Source organism: Cervus elaphus, chromosome 11 (genome assembly GCF_910594005.1).
Source record: "Cervus elaphus chromosome 11, mCerEla1.1, whole genome shotgun sequence".
In the NCBI taxonomy this organism is placed as follows: domain Eukaryota; kingdom Metazoa; phylum Chordata; class Mammalia; order Artiodactyla; family Cervidae; genus Cervus; species Cervus elaphus.
In genome coordinates this window covers 98168000-98182077 of record NC_057825.1, presented here as the reverse complement: position 1 = coordinate 98182077, position 14078 = coordinate 98168000, and the positions used below count along the sequence as shown (strand labels likewise).

Genomic DNA, 14078 nt, shown 5'->3' with positions numbered 1-14078 from the left:
CCAGTGAGCGAACACGCAGGAGAAATAAGAGACATTGATTTAATCCCTGGGTCGGGAAGATCCCCTGAAGGAGGGCATGGCAACCCACTCCAGTATTCTTGCCTGGAGAATCCATAGACAGAGGAGCCTGGTGGGCTGCAGTCCATAGGCTAGCAAAGAGTTGAACACAACTGAAGCAACATCACAGGCTAGAGAGAGGTTTTCTGGAGAGTGCCCCATACGCAAGCAAGGGCCTTTCTATGTCCCTAGACATTTCAGGATTCTAATTGATTTACAACTGCCAGGATCTGCACGTCGACGTCTACCTGGAAGTGCAAATAAGTATACCGCCTACTTGCACAGCAGACCAGAAGAGCAAAGAATTAAACTGCTCTCCCCTCAACAGGCAGATACCTCAGTCAATGGTTCTTAGAAGTTGATGCATAAATACTTCAGCTCCTTGTCCCTAGAGTGTAATATTGATAATTCTGCAGTGTGTGTTTTGTACAATTCCTTGATGTTTGCTTGGAGGACCAAACTCCAGTGCCCACTGTGGTAGCCGGCTTGATGACATACGTTTTATGAGTTGTCTTCCGTTCCCTGTATCCCCAAGCCACTTCATACCAGCACTCCCTGCATCACTCAAATAAATCACCTGCACCTGAGGGTCAGGGTCAGGGTCAGGGTCTACTTCTATGGTAACCTAACTAAGACACCTTAAATATGGACTCTACAGCATTTGGTATTTCAGTCATAAGTCATCATACTGTTTCTTGTTTTTAAATTATTTTGAAATGATCTCATCTGGGTGTACTTTATTGTTTTAGTGGAGACATTGAAGGAGTTTGCAATTAAATGGAGAACATGTTTGTGGTTTCCCCCACAGAAAAAATCACTCTTGAGCAATGTGAATGTCTAAAGAGTGTCCTGGATTGCCTCTCTGCAGAGATAATAATCAAAATATTTAACAGCTGATACAGCATGGCCCTCATCTGATCATAGAAGATGCTGGCCTGCATACTGCAGGGCTATCACACTATTGGCTCTGCCCTAGTGAAACACAGGGGTCCCAGTTCTGCCTGGGTCAAATCTTCAGGCAGGGTTGAGAGGTCATTGAGCAGAGAAGGGTTTACCTGGCTTTCTCCAAGGGGGCTCAGATGTAGGTGGGTATGATGTTTTTTTGGGCTGTGCTGAGCCTTGGTTGCTGCTCGAGGACTTTCTTTAGTCTCGGTGAGAGGGGGCTACTCTTCGTTGCAGTGCAAGGGCTCCTCATTGCGGTGACTTCTCTTTCTGTGGAGCACAGGCTGTGAGGCACAAGGGCTCAGCAGTTGCAGCACACAGACTCGGTAGTCTTGGAGCGGGTGGGATCTTCCCAGACCAGGGATCGAACCCCTGCCCCCTATATTGACAGGCAGATTCTTATCCACTGGACCAGGGAAGTCAGGTGGGTATGATTTTGATTCCTCCTCAGAAAAATAAGTGATTCTTAGAAACATTCATCAAACATCTCTGAAGGAAGCCAAAGGCCCAGCAGGGACCCTATCAGCAGGGACTTTGAGAACTTTACAATCCAACACGTTACTGGTGTTTTCTCCTGAGTATGGAAGTAAAAGCCACACTCTACCTGAGGTTTCCTTCAGGAGGAATGTCTCTTCTCCATGGTAGTGGTCTGAGCAAGACCAAAAAGCAAAGCAGCCAGCCCCTAGGTATGTGTATGATCTGAGATAGTCCATCAGAGTCTCTCTCCTTGGATGATGAAAGTGAAACAGAGTGGTGAAAGGATGGGAGAAAAAGGTGTTGGAGTTCATTTATGCAGTGAGCGCACTAGTTCAGTCATGCAGTGGGGTGCTACAAAGCATGGTCAGCTGGTTCCTGCTACCCAGAGTCCAGAATTGCCCGGTTCCTCTTCTTGTCTTTGGTCTTCTCATTGGCCCAGTGAGCCTTTTGATAGTCTTTCAGTAATTTCCTTTTATTGTTTAAAATTTCAAGGATTGGCTTTTACTTGCACCCAAGAACCATAACAAATTCAGGCCCAATATGCTTATCTTCAGCCACGTTTTGTGGAGAATTGACCCCTTGAAAGAGCATGTGGCAGCAACTACTGACAAAAAAGGGAAGAAGAGAAGCCAGTCGCTGGATCTTCAGCAAATAAGAGGAAGAAGACATAGGAGGCAGGAGTGGGCCTGAGGGATGCGTTGTACATCCCTTGAGGAGGATTAGCTTCACCGAGGTTGGCTCTCAGGTGCCCAGGGAGCTCGAATTCCACCCTGGGAATTCGACGGTTTCTCCACCATCTCCCAGGTTGGCTTATGAGTCAGGCATCCCTCACAAGCAAAGCTCTAGGGGCTTGAGCAGATGCTGGGAGGAGGTCCAAGGCTCAGGTCAGGCTCTCTTCTTAGTAATTCTGGTAAGACAGGGAGTAGGTGGGCATTGAAATCATGAGCTAGGACTTCCTGGTGGTCCAGTGGTTAAGACTCTGTGCAGGGGGCACAGGTTCGATCCCTCCTCAGGGAACTAAGATCCCACATGCCGTGTGGTGTAGTCAAGAAAAGAAAAATCGTGGGCTAAAATGAGGCCCTGCTGGAATAGGTAGACTTATTCCTAAGAATATGGTAAGAATATATCACTTACTATGATATTCACTTTTACTGCACAGTAATTATGCATATATCTACATATATCTCATGGGAACCATAATGTGAACTGGGGGGATTTTCCTTTTTTTATGTTTATTTGCATGAAGAAGAGTAGGAAATGGATTTTTTGTCTTAAGTGTAACCATTCCTTTGCCAGCACTGGGTACAACACAACCTTATCAAATCCTCAAAGGGGCCGTATGAGTACCTACCGGCCTGGCCTAACCATGGAGCTTTGTCTAGAAGCCGTGTTTCTTATAGAATTTAGCTCGGGCTAAAATATCATTGACATAGTCAGCCTGTATGTCTGCGGAGGTGGCAATGACTTCAGTTCCTGACTTGAAGGCTGAGAGACCACCTGAAATGAAACCAGAGGTTCAGGTTGAAAAATTAACTTTCAGCAGAAGTAAGCTATGAGCAAATCTCCAAAAGCACAGTCCCAGATCTTCTTTCCCCCTTCTTCCCGTCCTGAAATGATCTATTTCCTCAAGAGTCACTGAGAAAATTCCAGATTGCTTTCCTTCTGTTTCTCTTTTTCTAGAGGCTTTTGTTTTCTTGCTGCATAAGTCAGATTTGCTTCTCATTTCTTTACCAATCTTCACTCTGAGAATACTTGTAACATTGTCTCAGTCATTCAATAACTCATTTATTCACTCACTCATTCATTCAGTAAATGTTTTTAAGCAACTACTGTGCACCAGGAAGGGTGCCACGCTGACTTGCAAGCTGCACAGTGATGCCCGAGACATGCTCATTTCTTTGTACGGGTATGCGTGCAGTGTGCATGTGTGTGTTATATACCCTAGGAGGTTAATCTTCAATAGTTACTCATGTGTTTAACATAACCATGCTCTTCTTGGATGTCTAGAGAAAAAGACCCCTGGTCCTGATCCCTGCCTCCTAGGACATTGAAATAGAATATAGAAACTGTTTATTCAAAAATCAGGCTGTAAAGTGTGGAAGGAGAGAGGTACGTGCATATGATGGGTCCAAAGGAGGTATGGTTGGATGTAAAAGGAGAAGGAACCAGGGAACCTCAGAAAACAATCTGGTTGTTCTGGCCAGGATGACTGGATATATTATGGTGCCTTCCACAGAGACAGAAAATACAGAAGAAAAAGCAAATGTATAATGGGAGGCTAGTGAGTTAATTTGCTTCCCTGTGGCTCAGCTGGTAAAAAACCCACCTGCCAATGCAGGAGACACAAGAGATGTGGGATCCCTGGGTTGGGAAGATTCCCTGGAGAAGGAAATGGCAACCCTCTCCAGTATTCTTGCCTGGGAAAGCACATGGACAGAGGAGCCTGGTGGGCTACAGTCCGTGGGGTTGAAAAGAGTCGGGTATGACTAAGCAAGCAGGCAAAGTGAGTTAATTCGGTCTGGGAGACAGTGAACCTGAGGTGGTCTGTGATCAGCCTAGAAGGCATCTTTCCCTGGACACATCATGATACTTAGAGCCCTGCTGTCACTGAGGGTGCTCACGGGGTGAACATGTATTCCAACAGTTCAGAAAGTGTGCAACAGTTTCTTGCACCAGGGGGAAAAAAACCCATCAGAGAAAGGCAAACATTCTTTTAAACAATCACACTAACCTTCAGGGCATCACTCAGTGGCTCAAGGACCAATGAGAAGACTTCCCTGGTGTCCAGTGGTTAAAAATCCCCTGCCAAGCCAGGGGACACGGGTTTGATCCCTGGTCCTGGAATATCCCACATGCCATGAGAGCAACTAAGCCTGTGAACCACAACTACTGAGCCTGTGCTCTGGAGCTCCGGAGCCACAGCTACTGAGCGCACGTGCTGCGACTTCTGAAGCCTGCATGCCGAGAGCCCGCCCACCACGCCTCCACAGCGAGAAGCCTGTGCACCACAGCTGGAGAGTAGCCTCCAGTTGCCACAACCAGAGAAAATCCTGCATGCAGCAACGAAGACCCAGTGCAGCCATAAATAAATGAATGTTTTTTAAAAAAGGAGAACCAAAAAAAAAAAAAAAAAAAAGGAGAACCAGGGAGAGATGTAAAAGGAACCCCAACGTCTGGCAGAAGGAAACGGAAGCAGAAAAGAAGACCACTCCAGGGAGCTCAGTGCTTCAGAGAGCGTTCAGGCTCCTCCCAGGCCCAGAGTTGCCCCGGTGGGCACAGGCCCAGGAATGCCCAGGGCACACAGGCCTTCAGGGCTCTTACTCACCACTCTCTAAACAGAGCACTGCACATCCGGCCTACCTTTGAGGTGTTGAGCCGCACTCCAGCTGGGGAATTTTTTCTGGGTTGCCTTAATTCTGTCTGTGAGAATCCCAACAGCCTGCAAAAGGTGTTCTTTGCCATCCCAGGTACCAACAGGACGATGAATATTTTTATCAAGCTAGAAAATTCAGATAAGAATGTCAGCATCTGATTGGAGCAACACAGGTTTCTGCTGTCCTGATTTCTATTCCTTATGTTCAAGGTCATGGGCACCGCCTTGCCCCTTGTCTGTTTCCACGGAATCAATTCTAAATGTCCTTTCTTTCATAGGAAAGAGTCTGAAAAACAAAGTGAGATTTGGGAGAACTGGGTGTGGCATAGTTTTAGTTAAGTACTCAAATATTAACAAATAAATAAAGGAAAAAGTTGTTTTAAAACAAATAATGAGCACCCAAAGCCTAGATATTTACAGTCAAAAATATCTTTTTTCTAAGTGGGGAGACTGGAAGTCTGGGTTTCTCAGACCATTCAAAATAAAGCCTGGTGGAATTCCCTGGTGGTCCAGTGGTTGGGATTTGGTGACTTCGCTTCTGGGGCCCAGGTTCAATCCCTGGTCAGGGAACAAAGATCCTACAAACTGTGTGACACAGCCAAAAAATAATTAAATATGAATTTAAAAGTAAATACAATAATAAAAGCCTGGAAGAAAATATTCTGAAAATTTGGGTCCCCTTCCTCCAAATTGCCTAATGAACAATTTGGTTCAAGTAGGACTTCATTATAATGTTTTGATCTACATGGATGAAATTTACTATTTCACGAACCTCAAGTGGATACTGGTAATAGTGCCCTTTTTTTATAAGATTTTCTCAATTTAAGTGCATTGCATAGTATTCATTGCAAATTGTAGTTATAAAACCTGTAAGATACTTTTTTAAAGATATCAAATAACTGGTATATCTTGACATGTTACAGAATTACCAGCAGAAACCATGCAAGTACCAGTGTTTTAAAGCCTAGGATAAATGCAAACAATCCATGAGGAAGGATGGAGTGGGCTGGTGGAAAGCTTCTGGTTGAGTACCTGCATCAGGCCAAACTTCAGTCCTGTGTGGTCCCAGCCATCCAGCAGGGTGGTTCCACCGTGACTTTCTCTAGAGATGATGGCTGCAATGAGAGCAGGGTCCACGCAGTGCCGCAGTCCAATTTCTTTGATCAGAATTTGGTAAGACTGTAAGGCCTTCAAATCCATCTCCGCAAACATCTCAGAACCACGGATGCCTGCGTCAATAGAAAATAAACGGTGTTGTCCACTTCATAAGAGAACTCTTTTTCAGTTTAATAAGTTAGCCACAGCTCCTGACTGTAGCCCCTCAGGCTTGGGACAACCGTTTTAGGACATTTTTGATCTCTGCATAAACCCGGAAAGGTCCATAGCCCCAGATGGATACCACTTCCACTTTCTTTATTTTTCTTCTGTTTTCTCCCACATTTGGTGCAAGAGGGGAAGTCTTGGACGTGAAGTCAGCCAACCTAAGTTTGAGTCTGGTTCTGCTACTACCTAGCCCTGGAACCTTGGGAAGTCCCTCCTCCTTGCTAAGCCTCAGTTGTCTGATCTGTAAATTGGGAAGGTAGGATTAGATTGACCTTGCAGTTACTTCAAACTCTGACATGCTAATGCTGAGACAACGTAAGAAGTCTTCGGAACAGAAGACCAAGAGAGGACATACAGAGAGCCTTGCCTCAAACGTTCATGTTGTAACATGAAGTAAACACAACAACAAACCAAAAAACAAAGCTAGAATTTGACATTTTACTTAAGCAATCATTTTAATATGTAGAAATAACGCCATCTGGATCAGGTTTGGAAAGGATGAAGGGAAAACAGAAGAAGTTTGTTAGATGGGTCAGGATTCTGTTTTCCTCTAGTTTTTAATTTTGATAATACAGCTATAAAAATGAACTTCTCAAAACTAAGCTACTTCCTAAGAAAGAATCTGAGAATGATGAAAGGAGGCTAGCCAGATGCTGGCATGGCCTCACACTCACCGCAGGCAATCAGCCTGGTGTTATCACAGGGAACACCAGGGGTGTCCATGGTCATGATGTCGCCGTAGCAGCCATGGTACAGGCGGAAGTGCAGGCGAGGACTCATTGTGTGAGTGAAGGTGTGTGAGCCCCTAGACGTGCCTGTAGGGCAGAATGGTAATTCACATGAAGCCTTCAAGGAAATACTGCTCAAGTTGCTCTTACGAGTATTACTAAACCAATGGCAAAGCCATAGGCTTAATCCTCCCAAACCCCTCTCCAAACCCCAGAATGGCTCACTAGACACAACAGAACAGAAGATTCCCCCTTCCCACTCTAGTTCAACCTTAAAAAAGTTGAATACTACCCTTAATTTTAAACATTGTCCAAAGTATTATGACAATCAGTTCTTATAGGTCTCAAAAACATTTGCTGCAATCTTCATCAGAATGAAAACTGCCAATAAAATTTTAAGTAAAAACTTGGAGAACATTTTTCAGGTACCTCTGACACAAGCGCTTTTGGAAATGTAAACATCTGAATTCATAATGACTTTCGTTTAAGAAGATAAGAAAGAAGAGTATCATTCACTTAAAGAAAGAAGGGTATCATTCACTTAGTAATTTGATATCATTTTACTGCGAAGTTGAGTTTCTATCTAAGTCTAATTAAGAAACTTGGAAATAAAATTTAACTTACCATAAAATTTAAGTTAAATCTATTCTTATTTTTTATTTTGTCATTATGAAGTGAGTTTCTATTTACTGAAGGAGATAAGAAGCTTGTCTATAAGTTGAAAAGTTTCTTCTAGTAGTTCTTAGGATGACTGAATTGTGCCTTAAGACCACAAATTTTTTTGTAAGAAATTATATTTGTTAAAACATTTGCTGTAAAAACCTATGTTTCACTTAGTGTAGTGAATGGTGTTTTTAACTAGAGAGGTTGATTTTACCCTTTTCCCATAGATCTAGTTCTGATTAACCAGACAGTATAAATTCTAGAGGCTTTCTTAGAATTAGGCACAAAGTCAGTGGAACTCTTCCTTGCAAATCTTTAGTCACTAAATCATGCCTGGCTCTTTTGTGATCCCGTGGACTGTAGCCCACCAGGCTCCTCTGTCAATGGGATTTCCCCGGCAAGAATACTGGAGCTGATTGCCATTTCCTTTTCCAGGGGATCTTTCCAACCCAGGGATCAAACCCATGTCTCCCGCATTGGTAGGCAGATAAGTAGGTAATATTTATCTTCAAAGGAAAGCAAAGCAACTCTAAAGATTAACTCTTCACAAGTATGTGATTTTTAAACAGCAAAACTCATCAAAACAAATAAAAAATACAGGCATAATCTTCTCTCTCCCATCTACAAACAGACAAAAAAGGAATTAAAAAATGAACCAAAATGGCAGAGAGTGAAACTATCAAATAAACTGGGGATGCTGAGAAAGCCTATCTAGATTATAGACGCAGCATAAACCAGCAAAGCCCTTACATTTCTTTAAGCTGTGTGGATTCCCATGTGAGGCGGAGAGCAGGAGCATCACCTTGACTCCCCTCTTGGCCCTTGGTGTTTTACAGTGTTCGTGCCTACAGGGTGTGTGTGAAACACATATGAGTGAATGAATGGACAGAGTCCCACGACACAGATCACATGTAAAATTGAAGCATGGATTGTAAAGTAATTGGCCTCCAATTAAAATAAATTAATTAATTTTAAAAAATTTGACGCATGGGGTTTGAGAGTGAGGGTGCAGACAGAAAGCATACATCCAGAATCTGACCACTTCTCATCACATCTGCTAACACAATAGCCAAAACCAGCATCGTGACTGGTCTGGTTTAATGTTCAGCCTCTTAACTGACCTCCCCACTCCACTCTTGAAGTCTATTTTGATCTTATGAATATTTCTATAATAAAATAAATTACATCAAATAGAGAAAAAGACATTCTAAAAAATGAAAAACAAAAACTCCTAGCATGCATGCATGCTAAGTCATTTATGTTATATAATCGCCTCTTTGCAACCCTATGAACTGTAGCCCGCCAGGGTCCTCTGTCCATGGGATTCTCCAGGCAAGAGTACTGGAGTGGATTGCCATGTCCTCCTCCAGAGAATCTCCCCGACCAAGAGATTGAACCTGCATCTCTCTTGTCTCCTGCATCGGCAGGTGGGCTCCTTACCACCAGTGCCACCTGGGAAGCACTTCCACTGTCCTGTACCTCCCCAGATGCCTTTTTGGTTGCATCATACTGACTGAATGTGAACTTTTTCTTCTAAACTCCTCCCAGGCTAGAATTTTTTCTATTTACTCATATAACTCTTATTTACTGTCCAGAATTGACGGTTTTCCTTCATGTGTCTTGCCTCACAAAGCACGGTTCCATAATCTCCCACTGATAACACCTCCACTTACTTGGCAAGAAAACACTCTTAATTATAGAAATAAGCAGCTGACTCATGGCTGGGCCTGTCAGGAGAGCCCACCCCCAACCCCATGACATATAATCACAGCCATTTCTGATTTATGACTGGGCTGGATGGGGAGAGATGTTTTTGTGGACACCTTGCAAACAGTGATAAACGTCAATCAAGGCCTTACCAATGAGGACAAAAAGGCCCCCAAACAGGGCAAAATATAGCATGGTAGGTGGTGACTCGTATCCTCCAGCACCTGTGGTGATTCAAAAGAGAAACTGGTTAATTTTAAAACTTGAAAGTTTCCTAAAGAAACTAATTTTGATTTTCTTAAAAAAAGTTTCTTTTCAATTCAGTGACCTTTTTTTTTGTTTCCAAGATATTATTCTCATAGACTCAGTTCATTGGATCACTCTATCCTAAGCACTAACTCCCAACTCATTTTAACCAGATTTTATACTGACCTGAGCCCATGAACATCTTTTTTTTTTAATTTATTTTTAAAAACTGGGGTATAATTGCTTTACAATGTTGTTTTGGTTTCTGCTATAAAGTGACCTGAATCAACCATGTTGTTGCTGTTTATTCACTAAGACATGTCCAACTCTTGCAGCCCCAGGAATGTAGCCCCACCAGGCTCCTCTGTCTGTGGGATTTTCCAGGCAAGAATACTAGAGCGGGTTGCCCTTTCCTCTTCCAAGGGATCTTCCTGACCCAGGGATCTAACCTACTTCTCCTGCTTTGGTAGGCAGGTTCTTTACCTCTGAACACCAAGGAAGCCCAAATCAGTCATCAGGTCAGTTCAGTTCAGTCGCTCAGTCATGTCCGACTCTTTGCGACTCCATGGACTGCAGCACGCCAGGCCTCTCCATCACCAACTCCCGGAGCTTACTCAAACTCATGTCCATTGAGTCATCACCTTCTCCTCCCACCTCCAATCTTTCCCAGCATCAGGGTCTTTTCAAATGAGTCAGTTCTTTGCATCAGGTGACCAAAGTATTGGAGTTTCAGCTTCAACATCAGTCCTTCCAATGGATATTTAGGACTAATTCCTTTAGGATGGACTGGTTGGATCTCCATGTAGTCCAAGAGACTCTCAAGAGTCTTCTCCAACACCACAGTTCAAAAGCACCAATTCTTCGGCACTCAGCTTTCTTTATAATCCAACTCTCACAACCATACATGACTGCTGGAAAAACCATAGCCTTGACTAGACGGACCTTCGTTGGCAAAGTAATGTCTCTGCTTTTTAATATGCTGTCTAGGTTGGTCATAACTTTTCTTCCAAGGAGCAAGCGTCTTTTAATTTCATGGCTGCAGTCACCATCTGCATAGGTATACATATATCCCCTCCCTCTTCAGCCTCCCTCCCACCCTCCTGTTCCACCCCTCTTGATCATCACAGGAGTATATGAACAACTACTTACATATGTTACCTACACACACACTCCCATCCATCTCCAAACAAGGTCACACCACAATTTTGTTCCTATTCTTGTACTAGTCTCCTTAGAAAATCAGAAGAAACCACTTTTGATAAGAGGAACCTTGGAGATCATGACTCAGAAGAGGTTTGCTGCGCTCCATTCTTCCTCCATGGGCTCAATCCTTGGTTTCATTCAAAAAGCAGCTCATGTGTTTTACAAGAGAGAACAAGGCTAGGACTCTAAACTGCTCTCCAGACTGGCTGTACTGGGAGATTAGGACTGACATGTACACCCTGCCGTGTGTAGCTCAGACAGCTGGTGGAAACCTGCTCTACAGCACAGGGCGCTCCCTGGGGTCTATGACCTACAGGAGTGGGATTGGGGGAAGTTGGGGAGGCTTGCTAGGGAGGGGGCGTATGTATACTTGTAGCTGATACACTTCATTGTATGGCAGAAACTAACACAGCATTGCAAAGCAATTAGACTCCAATTAAAAAACAAAATAAAGCTAGGACTAACCTGGTTTGGGACTTTGCAGAGAAAAATCTCTCGTCTCTGTTTGAGAAGGTCTTCTGAACTCAGCAGCAACCTGTCCGGACTTTACACAGTGGTGGCCTTGGTCCTGTAACATAGGTTGGTTTCAGTTCGAAAATCCATGAGCAAATTTCCGTCTTCCTGGCTTCAATCCACCGCCTTCAGTGCAGCTCTTGCGCTGTGGAGGAGCTTTTAAACACCAGCATGCACACTTGCCCGCCTCTCTCACCTTCATCCTGTACCTCCAATCTGGGAGGAGCTTTATATATGCTTTAAAGCCCTCTCTATAAACCACTGACCTCATTAGGCCTGATTATAATGGTACTCGGGCTAGGTGGCCCTTTTAATAAAAGGATTTAAAAGCATACATTAACCACTATTAATCAATTAATCTAATGAACCCCCAAGTTGTACTGGAGGTATATATTTGGTGGAGTGTTTCTGGGTTTCTAAAATTATGCGAGGCAAACATCTTCTGAATGTGAGAACAAGAAACAGATAATTAGCCTAAAAAAGATAAATAAATAGGAAATTCTAGCAGCTGCCACTCTTGGCTTGTTTCCCTGAAATGCTAAGCCTCCTGCTTTTTGTTCTTCATTCCACAGTCACATGGTCCTTTTGGCTCTTTGCTCCAATTCTGCCTCTGACAAGCACATCTAAGAGTTTCTGCCTGCTCTTGTGATGTCAGTGAAAAGCCAGGGACTAGAAGCATGGGTACTGGTTTCCCAAACTTCTGAAGAAATGTGAAAACAAAATTTGGCCAGGGATGAACATTTCTTCGAGGATGGACTATCTTCATACTGATTTGTAGGAAGAGATGGAGCTCATTGTGCAGCTCCAGAAACAGGAAGTGGAAGGGATGTTCTTTTTTTTTTTTTGTCTGCACTGGGTCTTTGTTGTGGCACTCAGGCCTCTCTTTAGTTTTGGCACAGGGACTTAGTTGCCTCGCAGTTTGTGGGATCTTAGTTCCCTGACCAGGGATGGAACCCACATCCCCTGCCTTGGAAGGCAGATTCTTAACCAATAGACCACCAGGGAAGTCCTGGGCAAAGTACATTTCCCAGAGGGGAGGAGAGTCTGACATGGATGCTGCCACCAGTGTGAGAAGTCTCTAAGACTGTACACACCCTTTCATTCACCCCCAGGTGAACAGAGGTGTGAGGGAGACTGGGCAGGAGACAGGTGACTTCCAGGCTCCCTGGCAGTGAGCAACCACACCTCCTGGGAAAAGCTGATCTCTGTTCCACCCACTGCACTAGCTGCTGCCCGGATCCGCCTCTGGTTTGTAGAAGGGTCTGCCCTTCACACCAGCCTCCAGCCTTGCATTCCAGGGAAGAAGGGTGGGGCTGTCCTGACTGATGGTGCTCCTGCCCCAGCCATCAGGAAGATGACTCGTGCGGGCCCTGCCCCACCACTGCTGTCAATCTCGCCGTCAGGGCCACTCTTCACACACTGGTTTGGCGTGGGTCCAGCTGCTCCCACGTGGCCCTCGGGAATGCGTGGGCTACCACCAGTGACGGTGGCACCAGCTCATAGCCTTCCCAGTGCCTGGGCTTCTGTGGGGTTACCAGCTAGGAGTAAGGAGAAAGATCAAGAAAGTGAGAAGAACAAGTAGAGTAGAGTTAAATTAGGTAAGAGATACGGGGTAGAGGCTGAAGCTGTCTCTAGAGAATAAAAGAAATCATGAAACACAGAGAGGACTGTTGAATGTGGAGCTGAGTTTATTCTTCTCCCTGTTTTCAGAGAAGGGGCCTCCAGTCCTTCCAGGTAGGAAGGTCTTAATGTCCAGGCCCTCTGCAGTTTAAAAAATGGCTTTCAAACTCATGTGGATTATGAAGCTTTGCCCAAGTTATGAGACTACAGATGAGCATTTATTTGACACCCGTTGTCCACTAGGTTGCTATGGACATTGTATCATTTGATCCTCCCAATGACCTTGTGAGGTCAGTATTATCCTTTATTTTAGAGATGAGGAAAATGAGACTCAGAGAAGTTAAGCAACTTATCAAAGGTTACACATGTAGGACATGGCAAAGCTGGGATGTGAACCCAGGACTGTAAAATTCCAACATCCACGTTCTTCTACTGCATCAGAGGTACTGGCACCGTGGTCCAATGACCCCAGAGAGTGATTACCCTAACAGGCTCAAATCAACCAGTTTGCACACAAAGCGTTATCTGTGGTCTGAGTAAATAATTCCAGTCACAGATATTTACCAGTCATTCAAGTAGATCCTGTTGTAATTTTTAAATACAAATGAGTATGAGTCAGCGTATCCTCAATGTCCACTTGTCACTGTACCTCCTCTCCATCAACAGCAACGGTAGCTAACATGCATTGAGCTTGTACCGCAAGCCTAGTGGAATAGTAGTAAGGGGTACAGCCTAGGCCTGAACCCAGATCGGTTGCACTCTAAAGCCTAACTCTTTTTAAAAAAAATTATTTTATTGAAGTATAGTTGATTTACACTGCCATGTTAATTCTGCCATATAGCAAAATGATTCTGTTATACATATATACATTCTTTCTCATATTCTTTTCCAATATGGTTTATCACAGGATATTGATTATAATCCCTTGTGCTATACAGTAGGACCTTGTTGTTTATCCATTTTACATATAATAGTTTGTATCTGCTAACCCTAAACTCCCTACTGCCTGCTTGGCAACCACAAGTTTTCTGTCTATGTCTGTGAAGTCTGTTCCTGTTTCATAGATAAATTTGTGTCATTTATTATTTTTATTACTTTGGCTGCACAGCTTGTGGGATCTTAGTTCCCCAACCAGGGATTGGACCCACACCCTCAGAAGTGAAAGCTTGGAGTCCTAACCTAATTCTCACCAGGGAATTCCTGGTGTCATATTTTAGATTCTATCC

The 14078-nt window shown here is 43.9% G+C and overlaps 1 protein-coding gene across 1 annotated transcript; it reads right to left on the bottom strand.

Moving 5' to 3' along the window:
• Nucleotides 1-766: 766 nt before the first annotated feature.
• LYG2 (lysozyme g2) lies at nt 767-11426 on the bottom strand. The gene is made up of 6 exons (XM_043918614.1): nt 11185-11426; nt 9423-9494; nt 6847-6987; nt 5882-6078; nt 4837-4975; nt 767-2973 (listed from the first exon to the last, which is right to left on the bottom strand). The coding sequence occupies exons 1-6, from the start codon at nt 11294-11296 to the stop codon at nt 2855-2857; spliced, it is 780 nt and encodes a 259-aa protein (XP_043774549.1). The 5' UTR covers nt 11297-11426; the 3' UTR covers nt 767-2854.
• Between the last annotated feature and the right edge of the window lie 2652 nt (nt 11427-14078).

Excerpts from the sequence above, each read along its gene's own strand:
- LYG2 (XM_043918614.1), bottom strand. The coding sequence starts at position 11,296 with ATGTTACAGGACCAAGGCCACCACTGTGTAAAGTCCGGACAGGTTGCT. Across the intron at positions 6,988-9,422 it reads GGGCCTTTTTGTCCTCATTG|GCACGTCTAGGGGCTCACAC; the intron begins GTAAGGCCTTGA and ends TCTGCCCTACAG. Across the intron at positions 2,974-4,836 it reads TGCGGCTCAACACCTCAAAG|GTGGTCTCTCAGCCTTCAAG; the intron begins GTAGGCCGGATG and ends GTTTCATTTCAG.